The following is a 23,609-nucleotide window of genomic DNA, read 5'->3' as shown; positions in this document are numbered from 1 at the left end:
ACCCATTTCATAAAGCATGAACTCTGTTGTGAGTGTTGCAACCGAGGATAGACTATTTTTACGCGCTACGCTCTTCAGCAATCGGCTGTCTTGTTCTGTGAGCTTGTGTGGCCTATCACTTTGCGGCTGAGCCGTTGTTGCTCCTAGAAGGATCCACTTCACAATAACCACATCTATGTGCTCGATTTTATACACCTGTCAGCAACGGGTGTGGCTGAAATAGCCGAATCCACTCATTTGAAGGAGTGTCCCCATACTGTTGTATATATAGTATAGTGTAGATCTACGACATAGATAGGACAGACACTTCAACATAGATAGGACAGACACTTCAACATAGATAGGACAGACACTTAAACATAGAGAGGACAGACACTTTAAAACAAACTTCCCTTTGATTTATTTTTGGACAATCTGTTTTTCAATGTCTGAATCTGTCATTCAATGTGTTTCTATGGGATTAATAGCAGTAAGTTTCATCAAATAATTTTTACAAAATAATTGTTATACTGCAGGGGTCCTAAAATTCTATATTTATTGGCTAAATGATCCTTGGTATGACCAAATGTAATTATTTTAAGATGTTATCTTAGTAGAACCCCAGGGCCAGTAGACTCTATGGGGATAACCCCTTAGAGTTGTTTAAGCTGGTTTACAAAACCGAAAGTAAAAGACACAAAAACTAAATTTAAGAACGAGAAGCATAGAAATAGCACACATAGAACATATCTACTGCTTCTTAGACTGGCTTTCAATGACAATGACAGATATACGTCTCACATTTCTATGTGAATTTGGTCGGGTCGCCCCAAAAAGTGACATATTGCAGCTTTAAGATCAGAGCAAAAAAACACACAGAGTAGCATGATTGGTCAGGAGCCCATAAAATGGCTGCTAAACACACCGGCTCCATTCTAGCTGATGGGATGATGGCAATAAAACCACCCTTAGTATTAGCAAACTGCTTTCATTAGCAATATGCATTTGACTATTATGTACATAAAACCTTTACGTGCCGTTTAGTTGATTAGGTCCACAGGCTAGGTTGGAGCAACCATTATATGGGTTCAACATAGAATGTATCATGTTCATTGGAATATCAGGTTTAAACTGGACTCTGATATCCAGGTGCACAGGCTGCACAGTAGAAATAAATGCACCGCTGTGTGTCACTCCATCTTCAACAGGTAGCCGGACTACATTTGACCGGTGTTGAAGAGGGGCCACCTGCTGGCCTGCTCCTGTACTGTGCAGAAATTACAACCTTTTCTTTTCCGTTGTCAAGGAAGCGCGTCCTCGGTTGCCAACATGGCGTGGACTGTTGTACACAGACAGCAGTAGAGATTAATTTAGCTAGAAAACGCTAACTTGTTTATTGTCTTGCTTAATAAAGCTTGGCTGTGGATCCTTTTTCCTGGTGGGGTAATACTACAAGAGTTTGCCATTCCGATGTGATATTGCATGCGACGAAATGAACGGGAAGGCAGTGACTGTAACCGTAGCGTTACGTTAGCTGGGTCACTGCCCGTCTTATCTAGCATTTCTGTCGGTTTTTGTCCGGGGTCAAATCCTGAACTTGGTCGAATGAAGACTGTGGGTGGTATTGGTAAAGTTGTCAAGCCTGTCAGCAGTCTCCTAGAATGCAAGCTCCGAAGGACAACTTCTTCTACTCGTATCCTTGCACAACATTGGCATTGCTAATATAGCCTAGCTAACGTTAGCTCAGTGGGAAACATAACATTAGCTAGTGTGTTTTGTGTCTATTACCTATAGAAAATAATCTAGCTAGTTTAGGTCCTAATGTTTATATTTTAGGACAGACAAACTGGCAGGCAGACAGAACACCGGAAGAAGAATTATCACAGTGAATTATTGTAATGTTTGTTTATGTGTCAATTAATCCCATAAGGGATGGTCTGCCAACTAGCGGTTTGACACGAAAATAAAATGTCATTCTTTCGGTAGATTGATACTGTGTTGCTGGTTTTCTTTGTACTCTATCTAAATAGGCCTAATTGGGTTGGAATTAATTCACATGGCTCTGACTATAAACAATACAAAATGACTACTTTGACATTTGTATTCTGCAACTAGGCCTTTCCAAAACATAAAACATTGAGTTTAGGCTGAAGCTAGGCTTAACAGAAGAGTTAAGGTGCCCCTGTTGTTGCATGCCAAAAAGTAGGGTCGTTTATTTTTTTGCATATGAAAGTAGGCATGTACAATCTTTGTTCAATTGTATGAATTGTACCTATAATGACACAATCAGCATAAACACCTTAACCGGGCCTGATGTCAGAACCAGCAGGATAGGAGTTGACGGGGTGTTTGAAGATGCCCGGCATGTTCTGGTGGAGGAACAGAAGTCATGCAGGGCCCGAGCTCGCTGCTTCTCCCTGGAAACCAACCGACGAAGGAAGTACGTTTCTTTACCGAAGTTCGTCTGCTTAAATCATAGCCTGGTCCCAGATCTGTTTGTGCTGTCTTGCCAACCACTATGGTCATTGTCACGTGGCAGGTTACTACCTAACGACCGTAGGCCGTGTCTCAACACATAGCCTAACTAAAATGAGTTATATGTACATGTTCTAAAGTGTCCCTTGGTCTGAACCATGTCATTAGTACCCTGCTGCTACTATCGAATCCCTCCGTCCAAGTACAACTCAGATTTATGCACTACTTTTGTCATTTATTTTTGTTTTTTATTTATCCTTTTATTTAGCTAGGCAAATTCTTATTTACAATGACGGCCTACCGGGGAACAGTGGGTTAACTGCCTTGTTCAGGGGAACAGTGGGTTAACTGCCTTGTTCAGGGGAACAGTGGGTTAACTGCCTTGTTCAGGGGAACAGTGGGTTAACTGCCTTGTTCAGGGGAACAGTGGGTTAACTGCCTTGTTCAGGGGAACAGTGGGTTAACTGCCTTGTCCAGGGGAACAGTGGGTTAACTGCCTTGTCCAGGGGAACAGTGGGTTAACTGCCTTGTTCAGGGGAACAGTGGATTAACTGCCTTGTTCAGGGGAACAGTGGGTTAACTGCCTTGTTCAGGGGAAAAGTGGGTTAACTGCCTTGTTCAGGGGAACAGTGGGTTAACTGCCTCGTTTAGGGGAACAGTGGGTTAACTGCCTTGTTCAGGGGAACAGTGGGTTAACTGCCTTGTCCAGGGGAACAGTGGGTTAACTGCCTTGTCCAGGGGAACAGTGGGTTAACTGCCTTGTTCAGGGGAACAGTGGATTAACTGCCTTGTTCAGGGGAACAGTGGGTTAACTGCCTTGTTCAGGGGAAAAGTGGGTTAACTGCCTTGTTCAGGGGAACAGTGGGTTAACTGCCTCGTTTAGGGGAACAGTGGGTTAACTGCCTTGTTCAGGGGAACAGTGGGTTAACTGCCTTGTTCAGGGGAACAGTGGGTTAACTGCCTCAGTGGGTTAGCTGCCTTGTTCAGGGGAACAGTGGGTTAACTGCCTTGTTCAGGGGAACAGTGGGTTAACTGCCTTGTTCAGGGGAACAGTGGGTTAACTGCCTTGTTCAGGGGAACAGTGGGTTAACTGCCTTGTTCAGGGGGAGAACGACAGATTTTTACCTTGTCAGCTCTGAGATTCGGTCTAGCAACCTTTCAGTTACTGGCCCAACGCTCTAACCGCTACCTGCCGCTCCGTAATTTTCCTAATGGATCGATATAATGGTATAAATGTTGTTTTTTGGAGGTCACGTCAGGGTTCCATTTGGGACACTGTGACTGTAAAGTTAACTAGAGGAGGACACTGTGACTGTAAAGTTAACTAGAGGAGGACACTGTGACTGTAAAGTTAACTAGAGGAGGACACTGTGACTGTAAAGTTAACTAGAGGAGGACACTGTGACTGTAAAGTTAACTAGAGGAGGACACATCCACTGTGACTGTAAAGTTAACTAGAGGAGGACACTGTGACTGTAAAGTTAACTAGAGGAGGACACATCCGCTGTGACTGTAAAGTTAACTAGAGGAGGACACTGTGACTGTAAAGTTAACTAGAGGAGGACACATCCGCTGTGACTGTAAAGTTAACTAGAGGAGGACACATCTGCTGTGACTGTAAAGTTAACTAGAGGAGGACACTGTGACTGTGACTGTAAAGTTAACTAGAGGAGGACACTGTGACTGTAAAGTTAACTAGAGGAGGACACTGTGACTGTAAAGTTAACTAGAGGAGGACACTGTGACTGTGACTGTAAAGTTAACTAGAGGAGGACACTGTGACTGTGACTGTAAAGTTAACTAGAGGAGGACACTGTGACTGTGACTGTAAAGTTAACTAGAGGAGGACACTGTGACTGTAAAGTTAACTAGAGGAGGACACTGTGACTGTAAAGTTAACTAGAGGAGGACACTGTGACTGTGACTGTAAAGTTAACTAGAGGAGGACACTGTGACTGTAAAGTTAACTAGAGGAGGACACTGTGACTGTAAAGTTAACTAGAGGAGGACACTGTGACTGTGACTGTAAAGTTAACTAGAGGAGGACACTGTGACTGTGACTGTAAAGTTAACTAGAGGAGGACACTGTGACTGTGACTGTAAAGTTAACTAGAGGAGGACACTGTGACTGTAAAGTTAACTAGAGGAGGACACTGTGACTGTAAAGTTAACTAGAGGAGGACACATCTGCTGTGACTGTAAAGTTAACTAGAGGAGGACACTGTGACTGTGACTGTAAAGTTAACTAGAGGAGGACACATCCGCTGTGACTGTAAAGTTAACTAGAGGAGGACACATCCGCTGTGACTGTAAAGTTAACTAGAGGAGGACACGTCCGCTGTGGGTCTGACTAGACTACCAGAGAGGTGACCCTGTCAGGTCTGACTAGACTAGAGAGGTGACCCTGTCAGGTCTGACTAGACTAGAGAGGTGACCCTGTCAGGTCTGACTAGACTAGAGAGGTGACCCTGTCAGGTCTGACTAGACTAGAGAGGTGACCCTGTCAGGTCTGACTAGACTACTAGAGAGGTAACCCTGTCAGGTCTGACTAGACTACCAGAGAGGTGACCCTGTCAGGTCTGACTAGACTAGAGAGGTGACCCTGTCAGGTCTGACTAGACTACTAGAGAGGTGACCCTGTCAGGTCTGACTAGACTACTAGAGAGGTGACCCTGTCAGGTCTGACTAGACTACTAGAGAGGTGACCCTGTCAGGTCTGACTAGACTACTAGAGAGGTGACCCTGTCAGGTCTGACTAGACTACTACAGAGGTGACCCTGTCAGGTCTGACTAGACTACTAGAGAGGTGACCCTGTCAGGTCTGACTAGACTACTAGAGAGGTGACCCTGTCAGGTCTGACTAGACTACTAGAGAGGTGACCCTGTCAGGTCTGACTAGACTACTAGAGAGGTGACCCTGTCAGGTCTGACTAGACTACTAGAGAGGTGACCCTGTCAGGTCTGACTAGACTACTAGAGAGGTGACCCTGTCAGGTCTGACTAGACTACTAGAGAGGTGACCCTGTCAGGTCTGACTAGACTACTAGAGAGGTGACCCTGTCAGGTCTGACTAGACTACTAGAGAGGTGACCCTGTCAGGTCTGACTAGACTACTAGAGAGGTGACCCTGTCAGGTCTGACTAGACTACTAGAGAGGTGACCCTGTCAGGTCTGACTAGACTACTAGAGAGGTGACCCTGTCAGGTCTGACTAGACTACTAGAGAGGTGACCCTGTCACGTCTGACTAGACTACTAGAGAGGTGACCCTGTCAGATCTGACTAGACTACTAGAGAGGTGACCCTGTCAGGTCTGACTAGACTACTAGAGAGGTAACCCTGTCAGGTCTGACTAGACTACTAGAGAGTTGACCCTGTCAGGTCTGACTAGACTACTAGAGAGGTGACCCTGTCAGGTCTGACTAGACTACTAGAGAGGTGACCCTGTCACGTCTGACTAGACTACTAGAGAGGTGACCCTGTCAGATCTGACTAGACTACTAGAGAGGTGACCCTGTCAGGTCTGACTAGACTACTAGAGAGGTAACCCTGTCAGATCTGACTAGACTACTAGAGAGGTGACCCTGTCAGGTCTGACTAGACTACTAGAGAGGTGACCCTGTCAGGTCTGACTAGACTACTAGAGAGGTGACCCTGTCAGGTCTGACTAGACTACTAGAGAGGTGACCCTGTCAGGTCTGACTAGACTACTAGAGAGGTGACCCTGTCAGGTCTGACTAGACTACTAGAGAGGTGACCCTGTCAGGTCTGACTAGACTACTAGAGAGGTGACCCTGTCAGGTCTGACTAGACTACTAGAGAGGTGACCCTGTCAGGTCTGACTAGACTACTAGAGAGGTGACCCTGTCAGGTCTGACTAGACTACTAGAGAGGTGACCCTGTCAGGTCTGACTAGACTACTAGAGAGGTGACCCTGTCAGGTCTGACTAGACTACTAGAGAGGTGACCCTGTCAGGTCTGACTAGACTACTAGAGAGATGACCCTGTCAGGTCTGACTAGACTACTAGAGAGGTGACCCTGTCAGTGACTAGACTACTAGAGAGGTGACCCTGTCAGGTCTGACTAGACTACTAGAGAGGTGACCCTGTCAGGTCTGACTAGACTACTAGAGAGGTGACCCTGTCAGGTCTGACTAGACTACTAGAGAGGTGACCCTGTCAGGTCTGACTAGACTACTAGAGAGGTGACCCTGTCAGGTCTGACTAGACTACTAGAGAGGTGACCCTGTCAGGTCTGACTAGACTACTAGAGAGGTGACCCTGTCAGGTCTGACTAGACTACTAGAGAGGTGACCCTGTCAGTGACTAGACTACTAGAGAGGTGACCCTGTCAGGTCTGACTAGACTACAAGAGAGGTGACCCTGTCAGGTCTGACTAGACTACTAGAGAGGTGACCCTGTCAGGTCTGACTAGACTACTAGAGAGGTGACCCTGTCATGTCTGACTAGACTACTAGAGAGGTGACCCTGTCAGGTCTGACTAGACTACTAGAGAGGTGACCCTGTCAGGTCTGACTAGACTACTAGAGAGGTGACCCTGTCAGGTCTGACTAGACTACTAGAGAGGTGACCCTGTCAGTGACTAGACTACTAGAGAGGTGACCCTGTCAGGTCTGACTAGACTACTAGAGAGGTGACCCTGTCAGGTCTGACTAGACTACTAGAGAGGTGACCCTGTCAGGTCTGACTAGACTACTAGAGAGGTGACCCTGTCAGGTCGCAAACCGTCCAATCCTTGATTTATACCCTTGTAGAATAAATGTGGTGAGCTCCAGAAGCCACTGACAGGACAGAAGGAGGATTAAGTCAGCGTTAGTGTTTCTAGGAACAACACTACTTAATGAGGTGGAGTTGTGGTCCCGTGTGGCTCAGTTGGTTGAGCATGGCACTTGCAACGCCAGGGTTGTGGGTTCAATTCCCACGGGGGCTCCAGGGTTCAATTCCCACGGGGGGACCAGGATGAATATGTATGAACTTTCCAATTTGTAAGTCGCTCTGGATGTGAGTGTGTGTGAGATTCTCTTTCATTTCTGACTTCTGATGGAAGGAGCATTAACAGGCTAGCCAAGAGAAGTCTTCCTCTGAGAAATCACCGTATTGTTTTGTAAGCCGTTAACCAAGGTGTCCTCTGTGGCTCAGCCGGTAGAGCATGGCACTTGTATCGCACAAAGGTTGTGGGTTTGATTCTCGCTCGGGCCACCCACACACGGGCCACCCACACACGGGCCACCCACACTTATGTATCCACACATGACTGTCAGTCGCTGTATATAAAAGTGTCTGTTAAATGGCAGATATTCTATAATATTGTGAGTTCTTGTTCATTAAAAGCCTGATATGTAATTTTCCCTCTCTAAACCAACCAGTTGTCACAGGAGTGGTTCCTTCAACTATTTAATGACTGCTGAGAAAGCACCTCAAGGAATGGACTCTAAAGATCACTACAATCAGCCTTGATGGAACTGGGAACCAGGCTAAATCCTATTTGAAAATGCTAGTCAGAGGAGTTGGCAAAAGTACAATCTGGGACCAGTCTATATATTCTCGTTGTGACTATGATAATAAGAGAAGAGTTGATGAACAGATCTGGGACCAGTCTGTAATGTATTCTCTGTGTTTTCCATGCAGGGTTCTGGAGGACAGGAGATGGTTAAACAGATCTAGGACCAGTCTGTAATGTATTCTCTGTGTTTTCCATGCAGGGTTCTGGAGGAGAGGAGATGGTTAAACAGATCTGGGACCAGTCTGTAATGTATTCTCTGTGTTTTCCATGCAGGGTTCTGGAGGAGAGGAGATGGTTAAACAGATCTGGGACCAGTCTGTAATGTATTCTCTGTGTTTTCCATGCAGGGTTCTGGAGGAGAGGAGATGGTTAAACAGATCTGGGACCAGTCTGTAATGTATTCTCTGTGTTTTCCATGCAGGGTTCTGGAGGAGAGGAGATGGTTAAACAGATCTGGGACCAGTCTGTAATGTATTCTCTGTGTTTTCCATGCAGGGTTCTGGAGGAGAGGAGATGGTTAAACAGATCTGGGACCAGTCTGTAATGTATTCTCTGTGTTTTCCATGCAGGGTTCTGGAGGAGAGGAGATGGTTAAAACAGATCTGGGACCAGTCTGTAATGTATTCTCTGTGTTTTCCATGCAGGGTTCTGGAGGACAGGAGATGGTTAAAACAGATCTAGGACCAGTCTGTAATGTATTCTCTGTGTTTTCCATGCCGGGTTCTGGAGGAGAGGAGATGTTTAAACAGATCTGGGACCAGTCTGTAATGTGTTCTCTGTGTTTTCCATGCAGGGTTCTGGAGGAGAGGAGATGGTTAAAACAGATCTGGGACCAGTCTGTAATGTGTTCTCTGTGTTTTCCATGCAGGGTTCTGGAGGAGAGGAGATGGTTAAAACAGATCTAGGACCAGTCTGTAATGTGTTCTCTGTGTTTTCCATGCAGGGTTCTGGAGGAGAGGAGTTGGTTAAACAGATCTGGGACCAGTCTGTAATGTATTCTCTGTGTTTTCCATGCAGGGTTCTGGAGGAGAGGAGATGGTTAAACAGATCTGGGACCAGTCTGTAATGTGTTCTCTGTGTTTTCCATGCAGGGTTCTGGAGGAGAGGAGATGGTTAAACAGATCTGGGACCAGTCTGTAATGTATTCTCTGTGTTTTCCATGCAGGGTTCTGGAGGAGAGGAGATGGTTAAACAGATCTGGGACCAGTCTGTAATGTATTCTCTGTGTTTTCCATGCAGGGTTCTGGAGGAGAGGAGATGGTTAAACAGATCTGGGACCAGTCTGTAATGTATTCTCTGTGTTTTCCATGCAGGGTTCTGGAGGAGAGGAGATAGTTAAAACAGATCTGGGACCAGTCTGTAATGTGTTCTCTGTGTTTTCCATGCAGGGTTCTGGAGGAGAGGAGTTGGTTAAAACAGATCTGGGACCAGTCTGTAATGTATTCTCTGTGTTTTCCATGCAGGGTTCTGGAGGAGAGGAAGAAGCTTTGGGATGTCCAGGAGCAGAGGCTGAGGGAGAACATCCTACAGCAACGTAAACAGAAAGTCCAGGAAGCTACCGAACGCTTCCAGAGGGCACACCTGCCCCCCTCACAGAGACGCAGACAATGTCAGTTCGCACAACCCAAAGCTGTGTGTCACACAGAAAAACACAATTACTGGTCTCCACTTTACTCTTTGTGGTTTGTAACTGTAATGCATTCCTGAGAAAACATCTGAATAGAATGAGTCACACACTACAGTGCGTTCGGATAGTATTCAGACCCAATGACTTTTTCCACATTTTGTTACGTTACAGACTTATTCTAAAATTGATTAAAACATTTTTTTTTTTACCTCATCAATACCACATAATGACAAAGCGAAAACAGGATTTTATAAATGTTTGCTAATTTATTTTAATAAAATAAATAAAATATTTACGTAAGTATTCAGACCCTTTGCTATGAGACTCTAAATTGAGCTCAGGTGCATCCCGTTTCCATTGATCATCCTTGAGATGTTTCTACAACTTGATTGGGGTTCATCTGTGGTAAATTCAATTGATTGGACATGATTTGGAAAGGCACACACCTGTCTATATAAGATCCCACAGTTGACAGTGCATGTCAGAACAAAAACCAAGCCATAAGACTGAAGGAATTGTCCGTAGAGCTCCGAGACAGGATTGTGTCGAGGCACAGATCTGGGGAAGGTCACCAAAACATTTCTGCAGCATTGAAGGTCCAAGAACACAGTGGCCTCCATCATTCTTAAATGGAAGAAGATTGGAACCAACGAGACTCTTCCTAGAGCTGGCCACCCAGCCAAACTGAGCAATCAGGGGAGAAGGGCCTTGGTCTGGGAGTTGACTAAGAAAGTGATGGTCACTGACAGAGCTCTAGAGTTCCTCTGTGGAGATGGGAGAACCTTTCAGAAGGACAACTATCTCTGCAGCACTCCACCAATCAGGCCTTAATGGTAGAGTCCCACAGAAGCCACTCCTCAGTAAAAGGCACATGACAGCCCGCTTGGAGTTTGCCAAAGGGCACCTAAAGACTCTCAGACCATGAGAAACAAGATTCTCTGGTCTGATGAAACCAAGATTGAACTCTTTGGCCTGAATGCCAAGCATCACATCTGGAGGAAACCTGGCACCATCCCTACGGCGAATTATGGTGGTGGCAGCATCATGCTGTGGGGATGTTTTTCAGCGGCAGGGACTGGGAGAATAGTTAGGATTGAGGGAAAGATGAACGGAGCAAAGTACAGAAAGATTCTTGATCAGAACTTGCTCAGGACCTCAGACTGGGGCGAAGGTTCACCTTCCAACAGAACAACGACCCTAAGCACACAGCCAAGACAACGCAGGAGTGACTTCGGGTCAAGTCTCTTAATATCCTTGAGTGGCCCAGCCAGAGCCCGGACTTGAACCCGATCGAACATCTCTGAAAGGGACCTGAAAATAGCTGTGCAGCGACGCTCCCCAATCAAACCTGACAGAGCTTGAGATGATCTGCAGAGAAGAATGGAAAAACTCCCCAAATACAGGTGTGCCAAGCTTCTAGCGTCATACCCAAGAAGACTCAAGGCTGTTATCCCTGCCAAAGGTGCTTCAACAAAGTACTGATTAAAGGGTCTGAATACTTATGTAAATGTGATATTTCAGGTTTTAATTTTTAATAAAATTGCGAAAAAATATAAAGACCTGTTTTTGCTTTGTCATTATGGGGTATTGTGATGTCATTATGGGGTATTGTGATGTCATTATGGGGTATTGTGATGTCATTATGGGGTATTGTGTGTAGATTCCTGAGGATTTTTTTTTTTTTTAATCCATTTTAGAATAAGTCTGTAACGTAACAAAATGTGAAAAAAGTCAAGGGGTCTGAGTACATTCCGACGGGACCAAGTTAACAGACATTTATCTCGGTTGTATTGCAGCTTTCGGAAAGAGCACCCTTAATATCGAAGAGGCACTTCATCACATACAAAGCACCTTGACCTTGAGTTCCTACCCCAGAAAATCGTCCACCCCCAACAGGTCAGAATGTCTGCTAGAATAGCTCAACTGTTTACAAGTACTATGTGTACTAGTAAAGAAATGAATATCCCAACATATATACTGTATATACACACATGCACTTATAACCATTACCCTATGAACACATATTAACTATTATAATGAATTTATAAACATTTATAATGGCTTATTAACGTTATTACACCAACTGCATGTCACCATCTGCATATTTCTCCAGGCTTTTCATGAATGTAATTTTCTAGCCTGAGTCCCAGTCTGTTTGTGCTATCATACCACAGACTCTTTGTCACCCATTGTTATGTTTTGGCTTGACAATGACAGCAATGGAGCTGGCAAGAGTACAAACTGATCTGGGATCGGATTAGCCGACCCTATAGTTTTACCGGCATTTATAATTAACGTTATTACACCAACTACGTATCACCATCAGCATGTTTCTCTGGTCAATCCTTTTGGTTTAAACACAGGAGTCGCACTTCATCCCCTAAGCCTCCCCCGACTCCCAGCCCGTCGCTCCACCAGGGGACCCTGTCTGCCCTCCAGGCCTACAGCAAACTGATGCAGGACAGAACCTTCAGTAGCTTCAAGAACAGGCTACTATTCCTCAGCCTGCTCCAGGACACACAGCTGAGGGACAGGGACGAACTGCAGGACACACAGCTGAGGGACAGGGACAAGGAGAGGGACGATCTGCAGGACACACAGCTGAGGGACAGGGACAAGGAGAGGGACGATCTGCAGGACACACAGCTGAGGGACAGGGACGAACTGCAGGACACACAGCTGAGGGACAGGGACAAGGAGAGGGACGATCTGCAGGACACACAGCTGAGGGACAGGGACAAGGAGAGGGACGATCTGCAGGACACACAGCTGAGGGACAGGGACAAGGAGAGGGACGATCTGCAGGACACACAGCTGAGGGACAGGGACAAGGAGAGGGACGATCTGCAGGACACACAGCTGAGGGACAGGGACGAACTGCAGGACACACAGCTGAGGGACATGGTGTTCCTCAATGAGCTGCAGGACACACAGCTGAGGGACAGGGACAAGGAGAGGGACGATCTGCAGGACACACAGCTGAGGGACATGGTGTTCCTCAATGAGCTGCAGGACACACAGCTGAGGGACAGGGACAAGGAGAGGGACGATCTGCAGGACACACAGCTGAGGGACATGGTGTTCCTCAATGAGCTGCAGGACACACAGCTGAGGGACAAGGAGACCTGTAGCAGTCCACAGGTAGGCATTGTGGGTCAACTATCTCTCTTAAATCATGCAAACTACCCGTATGTTTTCTGAAGCTTACAGTTCATATCTCTATTACCTTTATAGCCTTTATCAATGAGTTGTTTCAATTTAAAAAATCCTTGTTGAATTAAACTCTGGAGAAGCTACCCGTTACGTCTCTTCTCTGTTTCTGTGGAGGGGAAACACGTCTATGTAGTGTAATGTTAGCCTGTAGCTGCTACTTCTCTGTTGCTGTGGAGGGGAAACACGTCCCTGTAGTGTAATGTTAGCCTGTAGCTGCTACTTCTCTGTTGCTGTGGAGGTCAAAGTAAACACGTCCCTGTAGTGTAATGTTAGCCTGTAGCTGCTACTTCTCTGTTGCTGTGGAGGGGAAACACGTCCCTGTAGTGTAATGTTAGCCTGTAGCTACTACTTCTCTGTTGCTGTGGAGGGGAAAGTCAACACGTCCCTGTAGTGTAATGTTAGCCTGTAGCTGCTACTTCTCTGTTGCTGTGGAGGGGAAAGTCAACACGTCCCTGTAGTGTAATGTTAGCCTGTAGCTGCTACTTATCTGTTGCTGTGGAGCGGAAAGTAAACACGTCCCTGTAGTGTAATGTTAGCCTGTAGCTGCTACTTCTCTGTTGCTGTGGAGCGGAAAGTAAACACGTCCCTGTAGTGTAATGTTAGCCTGTAGCTGCTACTTCTCTGTTGCTGTGGAGGGGAAACACGTCCCTGTAGTGTAATGTTAGCCTGTAGCTGCTACTTCTCTGTTGCTGTGGAGGGGAAAGTAAACACGTCCCTGTAGTGTAATGTTAGCCTGTAGCTGCTACTTCTCTGTTGCTGTGGAGGGGAAACACGTCCCTGTAGTGTAATGTTAGCCCGTAGCTGCTACTTCTCTGTTGCTGTGGAGGGGAAACACGTCCCTGTAGTGTAATGTTAGCCTGTAGCTGCTACTTCTCTGTTGCTGTGGAGGTCAAAGTAAACACGTCCCTGTAGTGTAATGTTAGCCTGTAGCTACTACTTCTCTGTTGCTGTGGAGGGGAAACACGTCCCTGTAGTGTAATGTTAGCCTGTAGCTGCTACTTCTCTGTTGCTGTGGAGGGGAAAGTAAACACGTCCCTGTAGTGTAATGTTAGCCTGTAGCTGCTACTTCTCTGTTGCTGTGGAGGGGAAACACGTCCCTGTAGTGTAATGTTAGCCTGTAGCTGCTACTTCTCTGTTGCTGTGGAGCGGAAAGTCAACACGTCCCTGTAGTGTAATGTTAGCCTGTAGCTGCTACTTCTCTGTTGCTGTGGAGGGGAAAGTCAACACGTCCCTGTAGTGTAATGTTAGCCTGTAGCTGCTACTTCTCTGTTTCTGTGGAGGGGAAACACGTCCCTGTAGTGTAATGTTAGCCTGTAGCTGCTACTTCTCTGTTGCTGTGGAGGGGAAAGTAAACACGTCCCTGTAGTGTAATGTTAGCCTGTAGCTGCTACTTCTCTGTTGCTGTGGAGCGGAAAGTAAACACGTCCCTGTAGTGTAATGTTAGCCTGTAGCTGCTACTTCTCTGTTGCTGTGGAGCGGAAAGTAAACACGTCCCTGTAGTGTAATGTTAGCCTGTAGCTGCTACTTCTCTGTTGCTGTGGAGGGGAAAGTCAACACGTCCCTGTAGTGTAATGTTAGCCTGTAGCTGCTACTTCTCTGTTTCTGTGGAGGGGAAACACGTCCCTGTAGTGTAATGTTAGCCTGTAGCTGCTACTTATCTGTTGCTGTGGAGGGGAAAGTAAACACGTCCCTGTAGTGTAATGTTAGCCTGTAGCTGCTACTTCTCTGTTGCTGTGGAGGGGAAACACGTCCCTGTAGTGTAATGTTAGCCTGTAGCTGCTACTTCTCTGTTGCTGTGGAGGTCAAAGTAAACATGTCCCTGTAGTGTAATGTTAGCCTGTAGCTACTACTTCTCTGTTGCTGTGGAGGGGAAACACGTCCCTGTAGTGTAATGTTAGCCTGTAGCTGCTACTTCTCTGTTGCTGTGGAGCGGAAAGTAAACACGTCCCTGTAGTGTAATGTTAGCCTGTAGCTGCTACTTCTCTGTTTCTGTGGAGGGGAAACACGTCCCTGTAGTGTAATGTTAGCCTGTAGCTGCTACTTATCTGTTGCTGTGGAGGGGAAAGTAAACACGTCCCTGTAGTGTAATGTTAGCCTGTAGCTGCTACTTATCTGTTGCTGTGGAGCGGAAAGTAAACACGTCCCTGTAGTGTAATGTTAGCCTGTAGCTGCTACTTCTCTGTTGCTGTGGAGGGGAAACACGTCCCTGTAGTGTAATGTTAGCCTGTAGCTGCTACTTCTCTGTTGCTGTGGAGGGGAAAGTCAACACGTCCCTGTAGTGTAATGTTAGCCTGTAGCTGCTACTTCTCTGTTTCTGTGGAGGGGAAACACGTCCCTGTAGTGTAATGTTAGCCTGTAGCTGCTACTTATCTGTTGCTGTGGAGGGGAAACACGTCCCTGTAGTGTAATGTTAGCCTGTAGCTGCTACTTCTCTGTTGCTGTGGAGGGGAAAGTCAACACGTCCCTGTAGTGTAATGTTAGCCTGTAGCTGCTACTGCCTGGACCTGCATCAACAGACAGAGGCCCCTCTGCGCACACACAGGAATGCACACACAAGTACACACAAGTATCTAGGGCACTAGATACTTGACATACACTACATGACCAAAAGTATGTGGACACCTGCTCATCGAATATCTCCTTCCAAAATCACGGGCGTTAATATCCACTCCTCTGGGAAGACTTTCCACTAGATGTTGGAACATTGCTGACGGGACTTGCTTCCATTCAGCCACAAGAGCATTAGTGAGGTCGGGCACTTACGTTGGGCAATTAGGCCTGGCTCGCAGTCGGCATTCCAATTTATCAATGTTCAAAGTTGTTCGGTGGGGTTGAGGTCAGGGCTCTGTGCAGGCCAGTCCAGTTCTTCCACACCAATCTCCGCAAACCATTTCTGTATGAACCTGGCTTTGTGCACGGGGGCATTGTCATGCTGAAACAGGAAAGGGCCTTCCCCAAACTGTTACTACAAATTTGTAAGCTGTAGCTCTACAATTTTCCTTCACTGGAACTAAGGGGCCCCAACCATGAAAAACAACCCCAGACCATTATTCCTCCTCCACCAAACTTTACAGTTGGCACTCTGCATTCGGGCAGATAGCGTTCTCCTGGCTTCTGCCAAACCCAGATTTGTCCGTCGGACTGGATGGTGAAGCGTGATTCTTCACTCCAGAGAAATCGTTTCCACTGCTCCAGAGTCAAATGGCGTCGAGCTTTACACCTCCCCAGCCGACGCTTGGCATTGCGCATGGTGATCTTAGGCTTGTGTGCGGCTGCTCGGCCATGGAAACCCATTTCATGAAGCTCCCGATGAACAGTTCTTGTGCTGATGTTTCTTTCTTGGAACTCGGGGACAGACGATTTTTACACGCTTTGTCGTGGAAAATCATCTCAGAAATATAACGCTTTATCAGAACTTGTAAATTCAATCATGCTCTTTATTACAATTGTACAGCCATCTGGAATGTCCGCGGAACCCCCACCGCGGAACCCCCCCCTCAGAAGTCCAGTCCTTTATATTTATACCCACATAGTATTGTCCGTCCCCTATGACGTCATTCCCCACCATCTGCCTTCAATCAGTTTATAATGGTGGCCGGACCCTCCCTTTACCACTAAATCAATGCACTCTTTGTGCCCCCCCCCCCTCTCTAGGGCATCCAATTGCTTATAGGCGTCTATGTGTCTGGTCAGTTTCACTCAAATGGAATCAGCAGACTATGTGTTTCTTGTTCATTAGTGTCCAGCCATCTCAGGCATATTTCTCTGGTATGTATGCTTTTCTAGTGGAATGAGTAGACTATATTTCTAGTGGGTCTAAGTGCCCTAAACACATATTTCTCTGACATGTGTATCTCTTTAAAGAATCAGCAGACTGTGTGTCTAGTGTCCAATTTCTTTAAGCGCCTATCTGTCTGACAGCATAATGGAGAATCTACAAGGGTCAGAGGGTCAGAACGTCCCTTAGTAGATTTCCATTACCACGGTCTCATGATCTATGTTACCATGTGGTTTGTTACTTTAATGTTCAGCTATCTTTAATATTTATATGTTATCCATGTATTTTATGTTACTACTACATCATCTGCTAATCTTTGGTTTCCTGTATTTACCAGAATGGCAAACACACTCACATCTGCCTTCTTATACTATTTACCTATCTATTGTTTAATAGTGTGATATCTACCTACATATGTCACTTACTCCTACATAATCCCTCCTCTTGAGGGTAAATAACCTCAAAAACCATATTAAAAATGACATATAGAGAGTAGATATCAATACCAACAATTGACTAAAACATTATCAAAATAAAGCTTACAAATCACTTGTACCAAACATCTCCAATACATAAACACAGACAGGAAGAAAAGATCCAATTGAAACATAATATTCTTACAAAACCCAACTAGACCAAACATCTCCAATTAATAACATAAAATAGGAATGAAAGATCTAGTTAAAATAAAAAATACTAATAATCAACCATTATATTTTGATGAAGCAATGAGCATGTAGTATGAATCCCTGCCTGAGGTTACAAAGAACACAAAGCATTAGGCAAAATAGATATGCTAAAACCCCTTTACATAAGACCACAGTCCTCATCCTTACATATAAGACAATCTCTTCTTTGACACTTTGACAGAAAAAAGGTTCTAGGTGATGATAATGACCATCCTCATGAATTTTTGTACACCACTTGAAATTGTGACGCAAATTACACTTTTTGTGGACATGTATGAGTAAATATTAATCTGAACTGGGTAATTTAACATATACATGGAAACCATGACACGCATGACCACCCCTCTCTCCTTACAGACATCTGTTTAACTGTTGTCTAAACCACAATTGACTTTAGCAGGGGTATAACACAACAAAATACAATACCCAGAGCCAATAACCCTCCTCCCAAAATGATGGCCATCCTAGCAAACATGGCTCCCCACTTTCCTAACACTAGGTCCAACCAATCCCAAACATGAGAGTCCAAACCAGAATTAGCCTTTACTTCTGCTCATAATCCTTTGAGTTTGGCCATAGCATTATTGGGAATAAAGGTGCAACAGTCATCCCCAAACATGACACAAACTCCACCCTTCTCCACTAAGAGCCAATTAAGTATAGTTAATGAATCCCTGTTGGTTATAGCATATATAATTAATCCACTCTAAGTTCTTATTTGGTGTTATCCACAAAAATATAGATTCAAATCCTGATTTAACCTCATCTCTGGCCTTGAAATCCCTAGGTAGACCTCTAAGCAGTCCAATTGCATTAAGGTATACCTCAGGATCCTTATCATAAACCACTTTAACTCTAGGTTTAACATAGTCATCATGGAGTGATTCAATAATAGTAACCTATTTAATTGCTCTAACTAAGGCACAAGGACCAATCCATCCATCAGACAATACATTCAACAGTTAGTGTTTTCCACACATCCATAAACTATCAGCAATAACTCTGTCTTGATTTTTCAACATAGTAAGAGATGGCGTAACCTGAGTTATGTAACTACACAACCCTTTTCTATTCATAATCAACCCTTTATCATTACTTTTACAAACTCCCACATTCTCCAACACCCAAATAGTATCACTTCTACAGTGGTGTTTCCTACATCAATTCCTTCGGTGTGATGTCTGTAAAAACATTCATATTTTAATTTAACCACGGTACCTCTATCTAATTAAGGTACATTTAATTCAGTTCTAATGTTATAGGCAGCACAATCATTGTCTCCCAGCATGGTCTCATTCAACATAATTTTTCCCCTAGTCCTTACCCAGAGCAATCCTACATTTTATGTCACACAAGGGAATAGAATACTTTCTATTGGTACAATAGTCATTTTTCCCAACTTACACAGTTTTTACATGATGCTGGTTCAGAGACTATTAAAAGATCAGACAAAGGTGATTTTCTTCACAAAATACAATTATCCATTCTGTGTCTGTTTGCCATATACTTAGCCCATTCGTATCACTCCTTCTTCACTACTTCTTCTCATGTGGTGTCCTTGAGTGGTTCTGATTCTGATATATCTAATTCTGTTGCTTTTTCAATGTTCTTATCTTGAAGTAGATCATTAGAGTTTATCAGAAAGTTCCAATTGTCAGTAAAAAACTCTCCTGACTCAGATGTCTCAGGTTGCTTTGTGGCACGGTGGTCTGCTTGGTAAGGGCAGTCGATGTCATCTAGTGATAGCTACTGTGGTCGTCACAGCAGCCGCCACCCTTGTTGTTGTCACAGGTTCTTCCTGTTCATGTGCAGGGGTAGAATCAACCTTAATGACAGTGGTGCTACTCCCTTCGGTCACTGTTGTTCTTGTTATTTCAACTATTAATTCTTCACCTTCAACTGGTTCAATCTGATTCATGATGAGCACCCTCTCGTCTTTTTCTTTGATTAATGTCAGGTCACATCCTTTCGGATCCCAAATGACTTGTCCCTTTGTTTGGTGATATGTCCATCCACAGAGTGCAATCTCCGATAAGGGTTTGATCCTTATGATTGAGAAACTTCAGTTCTCCTACTTCTGTTATAAATTGAGGTGGAACATAGATTCTAACCTTGTCAGTCTTTTTGGATTGTTTGGCTGATTCCATTCTTCTCTTCCTGCTCCCACAATACATCTTGATTGTGCATTAGTCTGTTGTTTCTATACTAGCATTCACTGTTACTTCTGTTATGTCAATGTCATTATTCTTTTGTTGTTCTAACATCAATTGTCTGTAAAGGAGGCCATTCAAAAGTTTAAAAGTCAATTGTGGGTAATCCCCATTTTCTTCAGCTTGCCGGACTTTTCCTCCTCTTTCTTCACCTGAGGCTCCCTCCTCAGGCCGGACTTAGCTTCCATCTGGAAGGCTTTCAATTTTAGGAAAGAAACGTTCTTATTCTGTTCCTTGTGAGGCCTCTTCTCCTCTTCTGGGTGCATTAGTCGGTGCACGTGTCATATTTTGGCTTTCACTTGATTTACTGTTTTCTTGGCTCCTCCCTTGCGTCTCAATCGTTTCCGCTGCTCCTGCTCCCTCCAGGCTCCCTCCTGGTGAATCAGCATCCTCTGTGTCCTCATCTCTATGTGGTTGTATCCTTCTCTCTGTTGGGACTCATGTGCAGTGGTTCAGATGGTACCACGTCTGGCTTCTTTTCACTTGGACGGCCGTTCTTGTTGCTTTGGCCACCTCATAGGGTCCATCTCTCCTCGGTTGATCCCACTTCCTCCGGATCCCTCCAACGTGGACTAGATCTCCTGGTATCACTGGGAGAGGTCCTTCTGGTCCCCTTGGATCATCAGACGCAGAATCTCTCATCCTGGTTCAGGTTTCTGCCTACTTTCTGTGAAGCATTCATACTTAGAGACTTATGGCCTCTGTTCTATGATTGCACCATACATCCTCTTACTTCCATCACTCATCACACAACAAACAGACATTCCAGCTGAAGCTGGCGAACCCCTCTCCTTCTGGTTTCCTAAACATAAGACTTGGAAAACAACAGACAAAACATAACAGCATTGACAATGTTATGTGTTATGCATAAATATATTCATGCAAACTGAAATCTGAGACCATGACAATTCCCACTCTCTCTTTACCTGACTCTATGCCTCCAGGATACTTTTCTGCTGGACTCCACAAAAATAAAAGCCCTAAAAAGCTTCCTCATGCTTCCACCCAGTCTTCCCCTTTCGGCCCCAGGTTCTGAGAGGTGTTCCCAAATCATGTCATTTTTACTTAGTTTCCCATCTACTCCATTTCAACTGATAATCATGTGCATAACCTACAATTAACATTCTCTCTTCTTGAATTAATTCAACACTGTATATGCTTTCATATCAATCCCTTTAACATGTTTGTTTAGAGTATAATATCCTATCATCCATTCTCTTTCACATGATGTATTAAAAATAAAACAAGTAGCCTCCAAACTCAACCCAGTATGTCTATAGTGGAATCTAGTCTCTCTCTCTTTCTCTCTCTGATTCCACATCCTCTGTCATGGTGTTTTCAAGCTCACCCATTATTCAGCTGGACCTTACTTCTCGTGAGACTTATGCACCCACCAAAGAGAGACAAGAAGAACTTTACCACTACAGTGTTGTAAGAAGTATACCACCAGCCTGGTGTATCTTGATGTACACTCAGTCTCCAGAATGCAGCCCAAGCCCTTCCATTTCTGGCTGTTTTTTCCTGAGGACATACACACTTACACATGGGTTATTTCCTGACAACATTAGCAAGATCACTAAATCTTAATTTTTAATAACAGCCCTATGTAACCATTCTGCCTCAAATACCTGGCCTCCTGCCACAGAAATATTCATAATGATAGTTAAATGATGGTCCCTACGGCAACTGCTGTAAAATAACATGTACTCAGTCAAGTGTCTTCCAGTTGGAAGAATATCCAATCCTCACAAAACTAAGTCATAAGTTTCTTAAACTTTTGCTCTAGTGTTCAAAATGCCACCACTTATTCTTTTTACCATATCTTTAGATATGTGAATTGTTCTATTTACTTTAGAATTTTCCCTATATTTTACACAGTCAGCTGTCTTTCCTTTTCTGTGAATTATCTCTATTATTATACATAGTTTCTACAAATAACACCCCTTCACTACCATTACCTTCATTTATGAGTCCCCTAACCCATAGCAGCCATTGTTTAATACATCCTTAAGTCAATTTATATATCATTTATATCAATCAGTCCCTCCTCAGGAACATATACACAACCTTATGTTCCTCAAAACAAAAAGAAATTGACCAAACGAGAAAAAGAGAAAAAAAATAAAAAAATAATAATAATAATAATTTTTTTATAATAATTACACATTTGCAATAAATTTCCACTATTCGTAATGTAATTAAACCTGGAGAAAAACGTCCATCTGTTTCATTCTATGCCCCTGTTATTATTGGTCTCTTTCTTCTTCATTCTTGGGTATCATCGCACAACATACTATATTTTTATTCAATTAAACATTAGATTTTATCATTCCAATTCCAATGACATTATAAAACAAAAAATAAAAAACCTTTAATCTAATATTCTGTAAGTTTTGTCAACCACCTTGTCTCAGGATTAGTTTCCAGAGCTTCCCTAGGCCTATTAAATTTAAACAGTTCTATATCTAAATAACTAAACAGTTATTTCTTAAATACATTTTCCAACCCAATATTCAGGATAACAGTCCTTAGTGTTTACTTTAACTCAAATTTGACCTTATCTATTCAATACACAACATCCCTTTAATAATGAACATTTATACTAAACACTTTAAATACCAGTATTATCTATTTTCCAATAGCCCTTTTGTCTCAGTTTCTCTCATGAATGGCCTGATAATAAAAAATCAGTACCCCAATAACTTTAAGTCATTATTCTCCCAACAAATATAATGTCATTTCAGCATGTCTTTTTTAGATACAGTTCACAGGTCATCAGACACAGTTGTCCCTCACTGTTCAGTCGGTTAGGGTGGGTTTGATCTCCACACCCACTTGTGGTAATATTCTCTCCCATGCCTTAAAGCATTCTGACGTCACCTTCTTATGATAACTCCCTTATTCCACCAGTGTTCTCTCAGATGAATTACAGATGATGTATTTATCAACAAAAACCCTCACAAACCCACACTCCAATAAACCCGTTGGAATAACTTTCAACACTTTTTATATGCATAATGAACAAAACACATTTGTGTATTTCCCCAAAGACCATAACCCCAAGGAACTGATAGTTTTACCCATGAACCCATGTTATATCAAAAATAAAAATTAAAATAAACCTATTCGAATAACTTATTCAATTTAAGGGTACAACTCTTCATAATTTTCCCAGAGACATAATAGATTTTCAAAGTAATTATACAGTTTGAATAGAGTCTGGTGTCTTAAACATTTTATAAGTAAATCCCACCTGTTCCAACAATTTCTAGTAAAAGGTGATCAGTCTTTCACAGGAAATTCCTAGGATTCAGGGCATTTTGACACCATTAATATGTTTCCACTCCCCCTTTCTTTAGGAGCAACTTAAATACATTTTTCAAAAACATGTTCATCCTTTTGCATACCCAATTTGAAACTGAATTGGAAAAAACCCTTCCAATATATCTACTAATGCATATTCATTCCCAGTACATGGTGTACTCACTAGTGAACCATAAGCTAATAATAGCAAACGAACTGGACTCACTCATCCAGAACTCCATGTTTTAGCCTTATCCAGATATTTTTATTTTTAAAGCGGCTGACTTTAATTACTGTGGAAAGCAGTTAATTAGTCTCCAATGACATTGTTGACCAGAGAAGATTGAAAACCCTTTTTTTCCCTTATTCTTTCTGGAAAAGAAAGTGTACATATCGTTAATATTCACAATGTTACCTTTTAGTCAGCAAACCAATAATTTTACTTATCCATAGATTTTATTCTAAAGCGTCTTTAACAGTTCCAGAGAATTGTGGTATATAATGTCTAACAATTAATATTCCATCGTTACTTTACTAGATGTCAAGTCAAACGTGATCTAATACTTCTTCTTGACCACATATAAACTGCAATCTCTATGAAACACTCATTGTTCCCTCAGAGACTACACACCGCCAAGTAAAAATTCCATTCTCACTAACCTCAAACCAATTAGTTGTCTGTTATTTTGACAAGGATATAAACTCTTGTATAACGGCATTTCCTGCTACCGCACTAAGTTCTAATGTCACATTACACTAATTTTCCCATAACCAATATACCTATATCCAGAACAGAGAGCTATTTTCTTATTG

General features: G+C 43.5%; 1 protein-coding gene across 1 annotated transcript in view; it reads left to right on the top strand.

Annotated features, from left to right (window-relative positions):
* Nucleotides 1–1,287: 1,287 nt before the first annotated feature.
* cep126 (centrosomal protein 126) overlaps nt 1,288–23,609 on the top strand; it is a 63,407-nt gene continuing 41,085 nt past the window's right edge. Inside the window, exons 1-5 of the mRNA XM_055878330.1 lie at nt 1,288–1,672; nt 2,300–2,419; nt 9,440–9,585; nt 11,400–11,499; nt 11,967–12,744. Coding sequence (XP_055734305.1) covers nt 1,641–1,672; nt 2,300–2,419; nt 9,440–9,585; nt 11,400–11,499; nt 11,967–12,744 — 1,176 coding nt within the window. The 5' untranslated portion in view covers nt 1,288–1,640. The remainder of the gene's footprint in view (nt 1,673–2,299; nt 2,420–9,439; nt 9,586–11,399; nt 11,500–11,966; nt 12,745–23,609) is intronic.

The sequence above is a fragment of the Salvelinus fontinalis genome, chromosome 23 (genome assembly GCF_029448725.1).
Source record: "Salvelinus fontinalis isolate EN_2023a chromosome 23, ASM2944872v1, whole genome shotgun sequence".
Lineage (NCBI taxonomy): Eukaryota > Metazoa > Chordata > Actinopteri > Salmoniformes > Salmonidae > Salvelinus > Salvelinus fontinalis.
Note: the sequence above shows the minus strand (reverse complement) of the source record. Positions and strands in the feature narration are given on the sequence as shown.